Raw genomic sequence first — 15,287 nt, 5'->3', positions numbered from 1 at the left:
TACAGGCAGTCCCCAAGTTACAAATATCTGACTTACAAACGACTCATAGTTACAAACAGGGGTGAGGCAACAGGAGGTGAGAAAAAGCTACTCCTAGGAAGGGAAGTTCGCTCTTAGAAGAATTATCATAGGGAAAAAGTGTATCCACTGAAGCTTTATCACCAATCCTTGTTTCAACAACCCAAAATCTTTGAAATCCAATTGTCACAGGGACAGAAAGTAGGAGCCATGGTGGCACAATGGGTTAAACCCTTGTGCCGACTGAACTGCTGACTTGAAGACTGGTGGTTCGAATCCGCGAGACAGGGTAAGCTCCCGTCTGTCAGCCCTTGCTTCCCACGCAGGGACATGAGAGAAGCCCCTGGCAGGATGGTAACACATCTGGGCGACCCCTAGGCAACGTCTTTGAAGACGGCCGATTCTCTCACACCAGAAGCGACTTGCCTCAATTAGCTTCTGACACAATTTTTTAAAAAGGGACAGAAAGTGAGGTAACATCTTCTGAATAGGGGCACAGACAGCAAAACAAACATGGGTGTTAAACCATCCCTATGTTATCCAAAACTAAATGGCGTTACACTTCAAAATGTGCCTGATCCAACGAACATACAAATTCAGCTTAAGAACAACCAACAGAACTGATCTCGTTCATAACCCTGGGACTGCCTATACCTATTTTAGGAGTTTTTGAAAGAGACTACTAATAATTTAGAACATTTATCATGTAGATATTTTACAGGAGGCTAGCTTTTTTTTTACAACAAAGGTTTTAAAAAGTCATTTAAACTTCTTGTCATCCTAGCACCAGCCAAATGCAACCATTTCTTTCCCCCCTCTTTTCAAATACATAGGGAATCTCATGGATTTTGAAGTCTACAAAACATCTGGGATTATTTTTGCTCACTTTTCCAGGAGTACAGGTGGCCGTGTCATCTGCGTGATCCGTCTCCAGTACCAAATCATGATAATGAGGATACTAGGTGTAAGGAAGGTCTTCATTGCAAACCATACCTTTGTAAACCCACCATTTTGATGGATACCCTGCAAGTGACAGCAAAGAATTGTCCTATTATTCATACTACCTTGTAACAACCCTACAAGATTTAAACAACAACTGTGTTGGGGAGAGGAGGAAAAATGGGTACCATTTCAATATTAGATGAAATGAGTAAGAGGATTCCTTAAGACCATTGTATGAATCAAAATGAGAACACTATTCCTCCCTATTGCAATTTAGGGTAAAAAAATAAAACTCTGAAGTTTGAAACGTTCCTCTTTGAGTTACAACTCCCAGAATGTCCAGACTATGAAAACAATATAGAAAGATATATGGCAGAGATAACCAATGAGAATATTCACAGGGAACATGGGTGGATCTGTTTAAGGGCAGACCAAGCATGTAATAACAAGGACTACTACATATCCTTTCTTTGAAAAACTTGGGTAGTATCTGTAGTATTGGTTGGACTTCTGTAGAACAGGGAGGAGCAACCTTCTTCCCCCCTTACAAACCCCCATGTGTCCCAGAATCAGTTCTAGAGATCTTAGTTAATAAAATATAAAGCATGGAAAAGTCATTTCAGTGCTTTTTTGCATGAACAGAATTTCTGCCAACTTTTTAAAACAAATCCAAAACACTCTTGACTTTGTATCTATTTTCTAATAGAGTCCATCACAAAGGTTCAGACCAGGCTAATATACAATATTAAACACTTAGTAAATGAAAGTTAAATCGCCCTTCCCAACACCTATTCCACATGAAATAAAATTTGGACACTTGAATTTAACTGTGTTAGACAATACTGTATAATCCCTGTACCCATGGGACCAGAACTTATGGTTTCATTTATCCACATCTACAGCATTTTCAAGGTCCTATAGTATGATTCTATGTTATTCATGGGCTGGAAATCCTTCATTCCAATAAGGTTCACTATTATCTTGCAGTTTCACATACCCAGATGAAGTTTGGGAACTGTAACCTATTTTCATGTTTTAAGGAGGAGACCAGAGACAAAGTGAATACATATTTACCACTAGACGGATATCTTTTATTTCACCAATTCCCACATTGATGCCCTTCTTCTCATTCACTGGAAGACGAATGTTGACAAGATAATACTTATGAGCAACAGTTCCAATCTCCATGAATGGCAGTACATCGCAGTCATAAAACTTCCCTTCATGCTCGTGCGTCTATTGAAAATCAGAGAACAGGAAGTCATAGTAGCTGACATCAATTTTCAAGTGTAAAACTGATTTACATCTTTTAAAATACCTTACATTTTCCAAAATGGCAGAATTTCCCCCCCTTACTCTTCATTAACTACTTAAGTAGTTAATGTAGTTAATGGGCTTGGGCTGTGGCGCAGGCTGGAGAACAGCTGCAATGAATCACTGCAATGAATCACTCTGACCAGGAGGTCATGAGTTCGAGGCCCGCTCGGAGCCTATGTTTGTCTTGTCTTTGTTCTATGTTTAAAAGGCATTGAATGTTTGCCTATATGTGTAATGTGCTCCGCCCTGAGTCCCCTTCGGGGTGAGAAGGGCGGAATATAAACGCTGTGAATTAATTAATTAATTAATTAAGTTAAACTAAACAAAAAACAAACATTATTAGTTCAGCAATGAGATACAAAGACAAAGAAGAGAAATAATATATAACACATGGAATTAATGCTTACTCTTCTACAGTCTATCTTTCACATGCAGGGAAATCTTTACTCTTTTGTCAATATGGTACAATAATTAGGAGAAACATGCCCTTGCAATTCTCATAAAAGAAGATAAACCATGAACATCTAGGAGAAAATCTATCTATACACATAATAAAAGTGAAAAATCTGTATGTGTATGTGGCAGAGGTGTCCATTTAAACAGACAGCCTCCTCCTTCATAAACTGCTTTAACCCACAGTGCTGAGGAGCAACCAAAGCCCTTCCTTCAAGGACATTGCAGGTTACAGCGAGCCACATCCTAGTGTTCCTTTCTCTCTCCACTGGTGTGAAATTGGCATCACCCCGCCCACTGCCTCTCCCTTAACTCTTTCCTACCCTTTCATATGGCACACAGCAACCAGAGAGAGAGGGGAGGTGTTTGGGGAGAATTCACCATGGTTTCTAGTAGTTGTAGGGACTGGGGTGTATAATTCACTTGCATTCTATGAACACTCTGAACTCACCAACGATGGACCTGGAACTAACTTGTATTGTAGTTCACCCACATCGTTATGTATTTTCTAATGGGAGCATTTATAACAAACAAAATCAAATACTGTCTTTTTTCTAATAAACAGTGTTACTAATTAATTAAATGATATTATCTAACACCCCCAAACAAACAATGCCTTTTTCAAAAAAAACCCGGGCCCCACTGGGTACCCAAACTAGTACTATATAACGAAAACCCACAGGTCACCTAGAAGAGGAATCCAGGGCCGAAAGAAAGCAATGCTGGAGTAGAATAAGGTTATGAGATTTCTGCAACTGCTTTGCACCTAGCAAAAAAACCCTATATATTTCACAAACATTAATGAAGCATATTATCTCTTCAATACAATGTTTGAGAGAGAAGTCTCCCTAATACCTATTTCTGTAAACCTCTTTAATCTACTGTTGACTGCAGTCGGAGAGCTCTTACTGAAAAATCCAACTATAACCTTCTATCAGAAGGAGCACAGTGAATATGCCTCCTTTTATGAGCTAACAAACACATCTTGATTTCAAGAAAAATCTTGCCTTCTCCTTGCATTTCCCTTGCTCTTATATGGTGACATCCAAACAGCTTTACTCTAAACATCCAACCCACATTTGTACTTCAACTATGTTCAAAAGCAAAAATGTACATAACACCAATTCATTATTAGAGCCAATTTTTAAAAAGATATCCTGACAATATCAAATATAACCAAGGAACCTACTTTTGGAGCTCCAAAACTACATTTCAGCTTCCGGGTTTCTGTTGCATGAGACATTTCTTCCCAAGGGCCACCCATGACATCACGATATGCCAAAGACACCTCAAGTGTAACTTCAGCATTTTCTTCTGCAGAAGAAAACATCAAACTTTTAAAGGAAATATAGTAAGTCTTTAGAGCAGCATAACCTTGTAATGCTTGACAATTTGCAACCATGCTGTAGTCTAGAGAACTGAAATCACATTATATCCAAGTGAATTAGACACCCCCCCCCCCCCCACACACACACACACTCTTTGCAGATGAAGAAGAGCCCGTCTCTCTTCTTGGATTAAAGAGTTTGGTTCATCAACCTTGTGGGAAAACTTACCTATCAAATAAGAGTATCAAAGGGACAAGGAGATGGGGATAAATTTGCTTCAATTTGGGATCCACTTATTATATACACAAAATTTGGAAAGCACGTCATATGAACCTTCAGAACAACAGCATTTGAACTAACCCATGTTAACTGTTCACAATAGGAAAAGGGACATATGAATATTATGTTTGGACTTGCTGATACTGAACTGACGTACAGAGTTCAATTGAGTTTAATTTTAATTGTTCATTTTTAAATTTTGTTTCTATGTATTTCCCCCCTCAATCTGTCTATTTCTAAAAGTTGTAATAAAGAGGCTTTAAAAATAAGTGCCCTACGTGATACCAGAGAGCCACACACACACACACATTCACTTTGTATGAAAGGATCCCCCCCCCCCCCCCCCAGTTTTTCAATGCATCAGAATAAAATCTGTTCTTGGGGGTGGGTTCCATTTGAGTTATTTTAGATTTAAGCCCTTCTTGCACAAAAATCCCCAAGTTCTCAGAAATATTCTATTCCTATAAACATTCCACTAATTCAAATATTTTCGACAGAAGAAAACTATGACAAGTTACTCTTGCTGAATTCATATTCTGAACTGACAACAGCGACACATTTCTTCCTCTTCTGACTGCAAAGCAAGAAGAACATTTTTGAGTAGTCTCTCTGTGTTCTTGATCGCATATTCAACTCTGGACAGCATGTCTAAGGATATACACTCCCAGCCCCCAACTCTTCAGATTGTTTTTTATAAGAGTCCCCAAATGCACATGCTTGGTGTATATGAAAACCAGTGAATGGTTTAAAATTATGGCCTTGGCTGCAATTTTCATACAAAGCCACAAATACCGCTTCCACTGGAGCTAAATATAGCTCATCATCAAGATCCAACTTCTCCCTGCAGCAAGCAGCTTCCTATTGATATTTTAGTTGCAGGTGTGAGTGCCATGGGTTGCTGAAGACAACCACTCCCCATTGTTTTGTTGTATATTTCTATCCTGTAGACGAGTAAGATGGCATCTTTGAAGTTCTACTGATCTACACATTTGACATTGTTTTCCAAGTTGTAATTTTATTGGGATTATGTGGAGAGATGCTCATCAAGAGTGCTGGGAACAGGCGTGGAAGGATTTTGTGGTTCTGGCTTGGTATTTATATCATGCTTGGAGGTGTTTCCTTTCTTATGCAGTACAGCAAAGTTGTTCAGTTTCTCCCCTTTTCAGTATATACAACTTGCATATGTCACATTTAAAATGGAAGTTCCCAAGATGAAAGTCACTGTGTTTTCATCTGGCAGGATAGCCTCCCTATCTATGGGGTAATATATTTCTGGACTTACCATGGAAATGTGAAATAAATGACTTCTGGTAGGCTTAAGGCCTAAAGAGAATTGCATCTCTTGATTCTACGATTAATTCTGGCATAAGTACACCATAGCTGGAGGATCTAGAAAATGCTTAAAATGCTTCATGCTGAGAATGCAGCATGAAGTCATGATCGCTATAATCCGATTGCCGAAAAACTTAAAAATGGCAACTGTAGTGGTAAATTTTTCCTTCTATTGGCTAAAAGTTCCAAACAGAACGCACAATTCTACAACTCCTTTTCCCTCCACAATCTTTAGGAAAGGAGAGAAACCATGCACCCCCAATGTCTCTACACAAAACGTAACTTTCTAATAGTTAAAAGTCTAAAATGTTTTTTTCTGGGATTTTTTTTGGAGGGGGGGGGGTTCTAGCTCTCACAATCCTTCATTGGGAAGATAATTTTCCAAGCTCTGGTTACTACCTTGATCCATTTATAAGGTTCACAAACTGGCACCTTTTCTTTGGTGCCTCCCCCTCCCCCCAGCCATATGAAATGCTCTTCAGTGGATGGATGCACATGCACCTGATTATTTTTAAGCAAGACTTTCATGACTGGATTTTCCAGGCAGACGAATTGCTCCTTTTAAAATGTGTACTCTTGCTATTATAAAACTTAAAAGTAATATTTATTGATATCTTTATGATGGTTCTACTGCAATTTGGTTACTTTGGCTAGTTTTATTTTACATTTCAGTGCTTTAAAACATTATCTTGTAGAAGGTTTCAAATTCCTGACTCAAAAAGAGGCAACGTGTGCCCCTTGCTGCATGACAAGCCCATCAACTCTACTTGGAAATCAGACCCTTTTCTAAATGATGGACTAGTAGTTTTAAAATAACGGAGCTAAGTTATAAACTGAGAATCACTGAGCTCACATCTCCTTAAATGTATGGTGCTCTATTGCAAAGCCCTTTCTTAATACTGATGTCTAGAGACAAAGCTACAGCATGGTGGCAAAAAGACAAGGGCAAGGAACTATTTTTCTTTCACAAACAATGTAGCTATAATAAAGCTCATCCTTCACTCTCAATCTAGAAAGAGAAATAAAAAGGGTGATGTTCTTTTCTCTTCCTTGGGAGACATTTTTGCTTCTCAACCATTATAGCTCTTTATTCTGGGCACTTCGGTAACTCACTGCAATATAGTTTATCACAGAAACATTCATCTTTGGTCAGACACGTTAGTCCTGGTATTTTGGAATACAGCACTATAAAAACATACACATCACCTGCCTCTAAAACAAAAGCAAACACCGCTTTTGCCTTTATTATATCTATAAATGCCCTTGAGGTGTTGCAATTTCTCACACTGGCTTTGTTTTTAGCTGCAAAATCTTGGCTCTGTATTTAACAAATACTTCACTCTCTCCTTGCAGATTAGACTCAGATACATCCAATTTCAAAGACCTTTGTTTATACCACAATGATCTAAAAACAGAAAAACTGTTCAGCACAAAGGTAACACTTGCTGCTGCTTTAAATACATTTAGACTGAGGACTTAAATGCTTCATTCAGACTGAATCATAGCTCAATTCAGATATCCAAAGAGCACCTAGACAAGTTTTCCTGACACAGCACTGTTTCTGCAGGTTAAAATGCACTGCATGTAGAAAAGATGAAAAAAAACCCACCAAATATTTATATAAGATTCTAATTCTCTTAAGAATAAAAAGGCTCTAGTTCCCCAAATGTTGCTGACCAGTCCCAATTACCATCAGCCCCAATCAAAGATGATGGAAGCTGCGGCCTAACAACGTAGAGGAGAACCGCAACTCTATACTTAATGATCCTGTTAACCCTATACAAAAGCAGTGGCTAATTTCTCTCTGTTATGGCATGTCTGAGTTTGCTGTTATCTTCCTTAAACTGTAATGCCTTGTAGTGTATTTATTTGAAGTGAGGTGTGACCAAAGCAAAATAGAGTGGAATCACTACTTGCCATCTGAACACGGTACTTCTACGAAGAAAATGAGAAACCCCTTACATTTGTGAAGATTCCACAATACTGGGGCTATTTCCTCCTCATTTTAAAGGACATTGGGTGGAGTTTTATGATTATTTCCAGAGATAGAGAGCATTTTGTGAGCACCTGGCATTTACAATCTGGACAAGAACTCTGAGAGTGTCCATGCCCACATCCTGCTAATTTGAAGTCACAGACTGATCTTTGCACTCAACTGCAGCCTGGAAAACTTAAACTTTTCAACTCTCAGAATATCTCATTACCAGCAACGAGATTCTTAGATACGTAGTCTGGAAAAAGTAATGCTTTCCCAACTCTGATTCAGGCTACGTTCCTCAGACAAGAATAGCAGGAGCTATTCATAAAATAAGGAACACAAAAGAACAAAGGGAGATCGCTGGAGTTCTGACTCATTGAGAGGAATAAGCTTGCTTACAAAATCCTGGAGTACCCTTCCTTGTTTCAGAAAGAGCCTTTTGTGCAGCTCCATGTCTTTCCGTTGCAATCGAGATTCTCTCATACTCTCTCCTGTGCTCCACCCCCTTCCATTCTCCTTCACTGCAGTCCCATCTAGTCAAATGTCAGGTTGCCGTATACAAACATTCCCTTTGAAAAGTGCACCCATTGCCTGGGTGACTAAGCCTTTTCAACAGCTGTGTTATTGCTGGAAGACGGTCAAAGTTATTCACAGGATATTTGTTTCATGAGGCTTGTGTGAACTGTGACTTGTTGCTGCATCAATATAAAACCGCAGATGCATTTAGAAATAGAACACTTATTCAATTGGAAGAAATATTCACAACATTTCACTGTTGAAAAGCAAATGAAAAGCCAACTACTTTAAAATGACACTAAGAAAGGTATTAAACCAGTTTAGCAAATACAAGATGTTTCAAACAAAGGATTATCATAAGCCATTGGCCAGGATTCAAGCAGGAGTCTTCTATAATCACCTGCTGAAAAATAATTTAGAATAGTTTTTAAAAAAATAAATAAAATAAAACTCCAAGAATCTTCCAGGTGGCATGGGCACTGGCTTAATCCTCCTTATTGCCCTGTACTTTTCCATTTCTGTTTGCTTGGAAATCAGAAGCACTACTTCACATGTTACCAACGCCTAGTGGGGACTTTGCCTTTGGAATTTATTTCCCAATATTGATGATGATACCCTTTTAAGCATCGGACGAAGACCTTTTTTTCTCCCAGTCTCCCTTAAATAAAAGACATTTTAATCTTAAGCCACTATAACGATCTCATTACTGCATTCTAGGATGCTGACTGATTTCCTCTGTTGTTTTATTGGCATTTACAGGACTGCTGGTCCTTTCAAGAGTATTCCTGCTGAATCAATGGAATTTGCCTATGTGTAAATTTCTCTTTTAGCAGCTAACTCACTAGTCCTATGTCAACTGAAATAAGCAACTGGATTTTGACCACAATGACCATGATTTTAATGTTTCCATCATTTTACTGTAGCCTTTTGTTGTTCAAAGTGTGATTTACAAGTAATAGTTAAATTTATTTTTAACATGGTTCCTCGTGATGAGCCATCTCACAAAGCAAAGATAATGCTGGGTGCATTTAGGAGAAAGAAGCGGAATTGCTCACTCCCACACTTCATGCTTCGAACCAACATAAATATGCTGCCCAACTAATAAAGACTTTTTCCTTGCTGTCAATCTACCAACTAGCACAGAAATAATTTATTCACGCACATAAATATTATATTAATTAATTTTGTTCGCAGCAATAACTGGATCAACTACAAAAATATTAAGTCACTGGAAAGACCTCATTTCCATAAGTATGCATAACAAATGCATCCTTCAGAAAGAAAAGCGCAGCACCCTTCAAGGTCGCTAAAAACATCAGTCTCCAAGATGTGCTTTAGAGCATCACAATCAATCTGCTTTATCTTGAAGGGAAAAGAAAACCACTGCAAAGATTTTTTTTGGAGGCATCCTGCCAAGACTGGGAGTATTCTTTCACTGCTAGAAAACCCTTTGCTGCTCTTTAAAGCAAGAATTTATAAAGACTCAACAGCATTACTGCCTAGTTCTTGGATTTCTGCACTATGCATAGTAAACAGTAATTAAACTGTGGTGAAACAGTGACTTAAGCCTCCCATTATCTTCGCTTGGTGATTCAAGCAGCCAAGGGATGCTGGTCAAAGGAAGCAATGGGAATGAGTCAAGCATATGAGTCACTATGGCCATGTTTATTCCATTGGTGTCCCCCAATCCAAGCTTTCTATATATGCCGGCAGACTCACTCTTTGAATTCTAATGTCAAACACCAAAATAATTCCACCCACAAGGAAACAAATGTGAAAAAAGTGGCTGCACATATTTTAGGTTTAGGTTTCTGATTGTGTATGATCTCCCCTGGAATAAAAATAGGAGATTATTACTAAAATATTGAAATGCTAATTGAAATGAAAGTGATACATTGGAAATTGATATTAAAAATATAGATTATAGGAATCCTAATGGATGCAAGTAACATGCTGAAGTAGACCAGAAGTCAGAAATGCACACCCCTCCAGACATTGTTGAAGTGCCATTCCTTTCCCCAATGCTAACGTAATTAATGATGTGAGATTCTGGGAGTTGCAATCTTTCAAATAATTAAGGACAGCATATCTGCCTCTTGCTATAAATCCTTTAAGGCCTATGAAAACACAGGATCACTAAATTACAAAAATAAAGCATGAACACAAACTTCATTGCAGAGGCACAAGAGGAATTAATGCCACTCATGCAGAGTGGCAGGTTGTGAAGTATCTGAACATCAAAGATACGATAAAAATGGATGGCAAAGTCACCCCTGTCCAGAAACAGAGACTGTGTCAGGGGCCAAAATTTCACACACAGAGGTCATTTCCTAAGTATAGTCTGTAAGATTAGCTATTATCACTTACAAGTTACAAATGAAGTCATTCAGAGCAGTGTGAAATAGTAATTATGGCACTGGGATTTAGGAGATCAAATCCAAATTTTCTACAAGCTAAGAAACACATTGGGTGTCCTTTGACCAGCCACTGCCAAAGAGATGTCCAAGAATGGAATATGCTATCTCAGAGTGTAAAAGTCTTTCTCTGGAGATTTTTAAAAAGAGGCTTGGATAGCTATCTGTCGGGAGTGCTTTGACTGGTTGTTCCTGCATGGCAGGGAGTTGGACTGTATGGCCCTTGTGGTCTCTTCCAACTCTATGATTCTATGCTTCCACTTCTCCCAATGCATCCCAAAGAAATGAGAAAAGAGTTGGCTGCTAGAGTGCAATAGAGGAAAAGTAGGTCAGATATATAACTAATAAATAATAAAGAAATCATTCTTTTGCAGAATGAGAAGAAGATCTCACCAGATCTCCAAGTCTTTCTGTTCCACACATATGAATGCTGTTGACCTTGATGTCGTTGCTAGTCTGATTTGCCTTTCTGGCACGTGACAATTACAATTAAAGCACCTAGAAAGAGATATAAGCAGTATTCCATACAACTGGTCAATACATCCACTTTGGTGGGTTCGTTTGGGCTAGTGTAACCAGCCACTAAACATATTAGGAATGGATAGAAGCAATGGTAAAAACAAATCCATGGTACTGGTATCCTGAGTTTCATTTACCTATGTGTGACAAAACACATCCTCTCTAAGTGTTTTCTAGGTCCTCTAGAGCAACTCTTTGGTATTCTTGGACTAAAAGCCTTAATTTAAATAGGGTTGACTATTATTTGTGGTAACATGTACGCTCACAAAATCTGGGAACCCTTGAACTCAGAAGCAATCACAGCTCCCTCAAACTCCCTCTTTCCTCTCAATAACTTATCTCTATTCCAGTTTTTCTCTGTCTTTCTCAAATCCACACTATCTCTGTCAAAACCCAATCCTAACTGGTTCTCATAGAGAAAAGCCTCTGCGTTGGTTCCTTTCTTTTCACCCACAGCTCCACTTCACAGTGGTCTCTGATTAAAGCAGTAGTTCTCAATCCGGGTCCCCAGATGTTTTTGACCTTCAATTCCCAGAAATCCTAACAGCTGGTAAACTGGTTGGGATTTCTAGGAGTTGTAGGCCAAAAACATCTCGGGACCCTAGGTTGAAAACCAGTGGATTAAAGGTTTTCATGTGTCTGCCTTCCACCAGACTTGCCCACCAAGTCCCTTCACAGCGGGACTTTAGGAAAGTTACTATTTTTCAGTGTTCCAGTCTTCATGGCTTTCAAAGGTCAAATAAAATATCCTTTACATTATGTAACATGATTTTTGTTCCTGGGTTACAAATGTTATTTCCTAATTGGTTCTATCATAAACAATGAAAAAAGTTTATTAAACTGGAAGAACTCACAACCTCTGAGGATGCCTGCCATAGATGTGGGCGAAATGTCAGGAGAGAATACTTCTGGAACATGGCCACACAGCCCGAAAGACATACAACAACCCTGGAAGAACTTTGTTTTTAAGGGACATCCTGCAGCACATTTTGGTATAGTTTTTCAATGGATATGTATCTCATAGAGTCTCAACCAATTCAACATAATTTGTAGCAGCCACAGAAACAAAGTTTCTGAAGTATAACAACTACAGTAGAGTCTCACTTATCCAACATAAACGGGCCAGCAGAATGTTGGATAAGCGAATATGTTGGATAATAAGAAGAGATTAAGAAAAAGCCTATTAAACATCAAAATAGGTTATGATTTTACAAATTAAGCACCAAAACATCACGTTATACAACAAATTTGACAGAAAAAGTAGTTCAATATGCAGTAATGCTATGTAGTAATTACTGCATTTATGAATTTAGCACCAAAATATCATGATATATTGAAAACATTGACTACAAAAATGCGTTGGATAATCCAGAACGTTGGATAAGTGAGTGTTGGATAAGTGAGACTCTACTGTACTTTCAAAGTAAGTATCACACAATTAAATACGAAATAACACTTTCAAACCAGGAACAGATTTTTTTCTAATTTTGTTACATAGTGTCGTTATACATTGTAAAGCAGAGAATAATTAACTGGAAAATATTTATGCACTGATGGAAAACAACAGATTCTAATATTGCAAGTATCAATGACTGACATAAAATGCTAGGAATGGCTCCATGAAGTTAAAAGGCATAACCAGCTTAAATGACAGTATCATTTAAGGAAGGGATGTGGACAAAGATAGTTGGCGCACTGGGTGACTAATGAAGCCTGCAGAGTCAAGAGAGCTGCCAGAGTGAGTCGAGGCTTGGATTCTAGCCAGTCTGTATTGTCATTCAGCATCTAGAAATGGCAAAGGCAGGGCAGTGTTATAGTCACTCAAATTAGAGTAAGAGAGTCGAGCCAAGAATGATCTCAAAGATGATTTTCATCTTCATGTTTCTCCTTGACAACAAGAGAAAGTTACATAGGGTTTTTTAGTCCTTAAGGCAGAAAGGGAAATTGTATTTGGGACTGCTGATATCAGATGAATAGTGAGTCTATTACCACGATGACACCATTAGCAGCAAACTTCAATTCAGGGATAACAAAATAAAATTTTAAAAACTATTTTAAAATTTATCTTCATATCTCCTGGGAATGAAGAAACGCAGCATCTCAAAACCATCATATTTTATGAAATGAAAAGATTTAAAAAACTGAATCAACACATGCATAATAGATTACAATTCACGAAGCATGTGCAACATGCCACATATTTAAGTACAAGAGTTAGATTACCATAAGTAAACTAGAAATGAGAACTTTCCCTTCCCTCACTGTTTTAGACTACCATGTCCACAATCTATGCTGGCTAGAGCTTATGACAGATGATATCCAAAACATCTGGACAGTCAAACATTCCCCAATCTGAGCCCCCAAAACACAATCCAACCACTACACAATTATGGAGGCAGTTATTTTCATTCTTAAAGTTTTGATTCTTGAGATGGGATATTGTTATTTCAAATGGAAATGTGTCCTTTGATCTCTAACAAAACTATACCCATCAGCTTTCTCAAGGGCGCTGAGATTATTCTGTAGAATAGATGAGCTGCCTCTCCCACTGGCCACTTTAGCTCCACTAGTCAGATCAGAGCCTAACAAAGGGAAATATAAATATGAGATGGCAGCAGCCCTACCACTCACAACCCCAGGATGACTTGCTTCAAATTATGGGGTGAGTACAGATATCCAAATAAATTTAGGCATCTAAGATTTAATCGAAGGAATAAATAAGACTGCACAATTTAATATGAGGAGCAGGTACTCTAGCAACCCCCAATCACCTCAAATGCAGTTTTAGTTCTGGCTCTCATATTCTCTCTCACACCCTCTTCATGGAGTCACATTAGTGTTGCCTTGTTTGTGACAGCAGAAGGATACCCAATGCAGTCCAGGCTACCAAAAGGTGTTTTGGAGGGGAGTTATCACCTGTCAACTTTTGAGATGATAACTACTGAAAACATAATGAAGACACAATGAGACAAACAAGAGAGAGGTTGGCAGGTGAAGAGCACCATGACAGCAGAGATGCAACTATGCATTTTGTACACACTGGAAGAGTGAGTGTGAATAAACTGCGCTGTGGGAGTCTACAACGTTTTTCAGGGATTAGAAAAAGATTCACCTCAATTCAGCAACCAGGAGAAACTATGGAAAAGTGCATACCTTGTAATTTAGAGTGACTTTCTTGGGCAATATGGAAGGGGATTAGAGGAAGTCTAGAAAGGCTTTCAGTCAGGGCAGTCAAACAGTCTCCTTCCCCAGGAAAGTCCCTAAGTGGCTCCAGGAGTGATGTCTTGATCCACAGTGTTTCATCATTGTAAAATAGTGCAAAACAGTGGCATGCGAGTTCTTTACTTTCATTAACATTTTAACATTCATGCATACTTTCCATCTTCTATAGTGATACAATTAAGGGCAGTTTTTTGAGATACTTACTAATCTGGTTGTCAGTCTTGAAAGCAATGTCCATATGCAAAATGTACAACATGAACTGGAACCAAGGACTCATCTCTTTGTTGGGAAGTGGCATGTGAACTGAAAACACAATGTTGCTGGCTTCTATGTGTCTGCCCATCGCTTCATCCAGATCCCTGATTTTTTCACACTGGTTTGGTCCCCAGGGCATAAACCATTTGTTCTTGTGGTGGTTTTTCCGCGTATCTATGCACTTTATTGCCACATAGGGCACAGCAGTAGTCGGACTTGGAGCTGAAAAAAAATATACACAGTCAATCCTCAAGGGTGATTTTGCCCATTCCTTCCTCTGAAATATAGTCTACAGCACATAAGTTTCCACTAGTGGTTTCCCACCCAAGAACTAATCAGGGCTGACCCTGCTTAGCTTCCAAGATCAGATGGGATCTGATGCTTTAGTATATTTAGGCTGCTAATGCTATACAAGAGAACATTAGCTCACACCACATACATTAAAAATTCATCACCCCAAAACAAAAATAGTCAAGCAAAATCTTGTGTCTATAATAATAGCATAACCTCATCTTTAAAGTTGCTGCCAATTCTGCAGTTAAAAAAACCCAACTCTCAACAAACAGATCCAAATGCTTTCTAGAAGAGTTATAAATGCCCAACAGAAAATCATTTCCTCCAAGCATGGACTCTCTAAGGACACCGAATTTAGAATTATTTTTCACATCACATGAGGAACAATCATAGATGGTGGCAGCTCTCTTCTAAAAGTCA

At 38.5% G+C, this 15,287-nt stretch overlaps 1 protein-coding gene across 3 annotated transcripts in view; it reads right to left on the bottom strand.

Moving 5' to 3' along the window:
- The window catches only part of wls (Wnt ligand secretion mediator), a 112,562-nt gene that overhangs the window by 13,946 nt on the left and 83,329 nt on the right, over positions 1-15,287 (bottom strand). For all 3 annotated transcript variants that reach the window (XM_062978174.1, XM_062978173.1, XM_062978172.1), the window contains 4 exons: positions 14,523-14,795; positions 3,920-4,044; positions 2,035-2,196; positions 905-1,041 (listed from right to left, as the gene is read on the bottom strand). In XM_062978174.1, coding sequence (XP_062834244.1) covers positions 905-1,041; positions 2,035-2,196; positions 3,920-4,044; positions 14,523-14,712 — 614 coding nt within the window. In that variant the 5' untranslated portion in view covers positions 14,713-14,795. The remainder of the gene's footprint in view (positions 1-904; positions 1,042-2,034; positions 2,197-3,919; positions 4,045-14,522; positions 14,796-15,287) is intronic.

Source organism: Anolis carolinensis, chromosome 4 (assembly GCF_035594765.1).
Source record: "Anolis carolinensis isolate JA03-04 chromosome 4, rAnoCar3.1.pri, whole genome shotgun sequence".
Taxonomy (NCBI): domain Eukaryota; kingdom Metazoa; phylum Chordata; class Lepidosauria; order Squamata; family Dactyloidae; genus Anolis; species Anolis carolinensis.
Note: the sequence above shows the minus strand (reverse complement) of the source record. Positions and strands in the feature narration are given on the sequence as shown.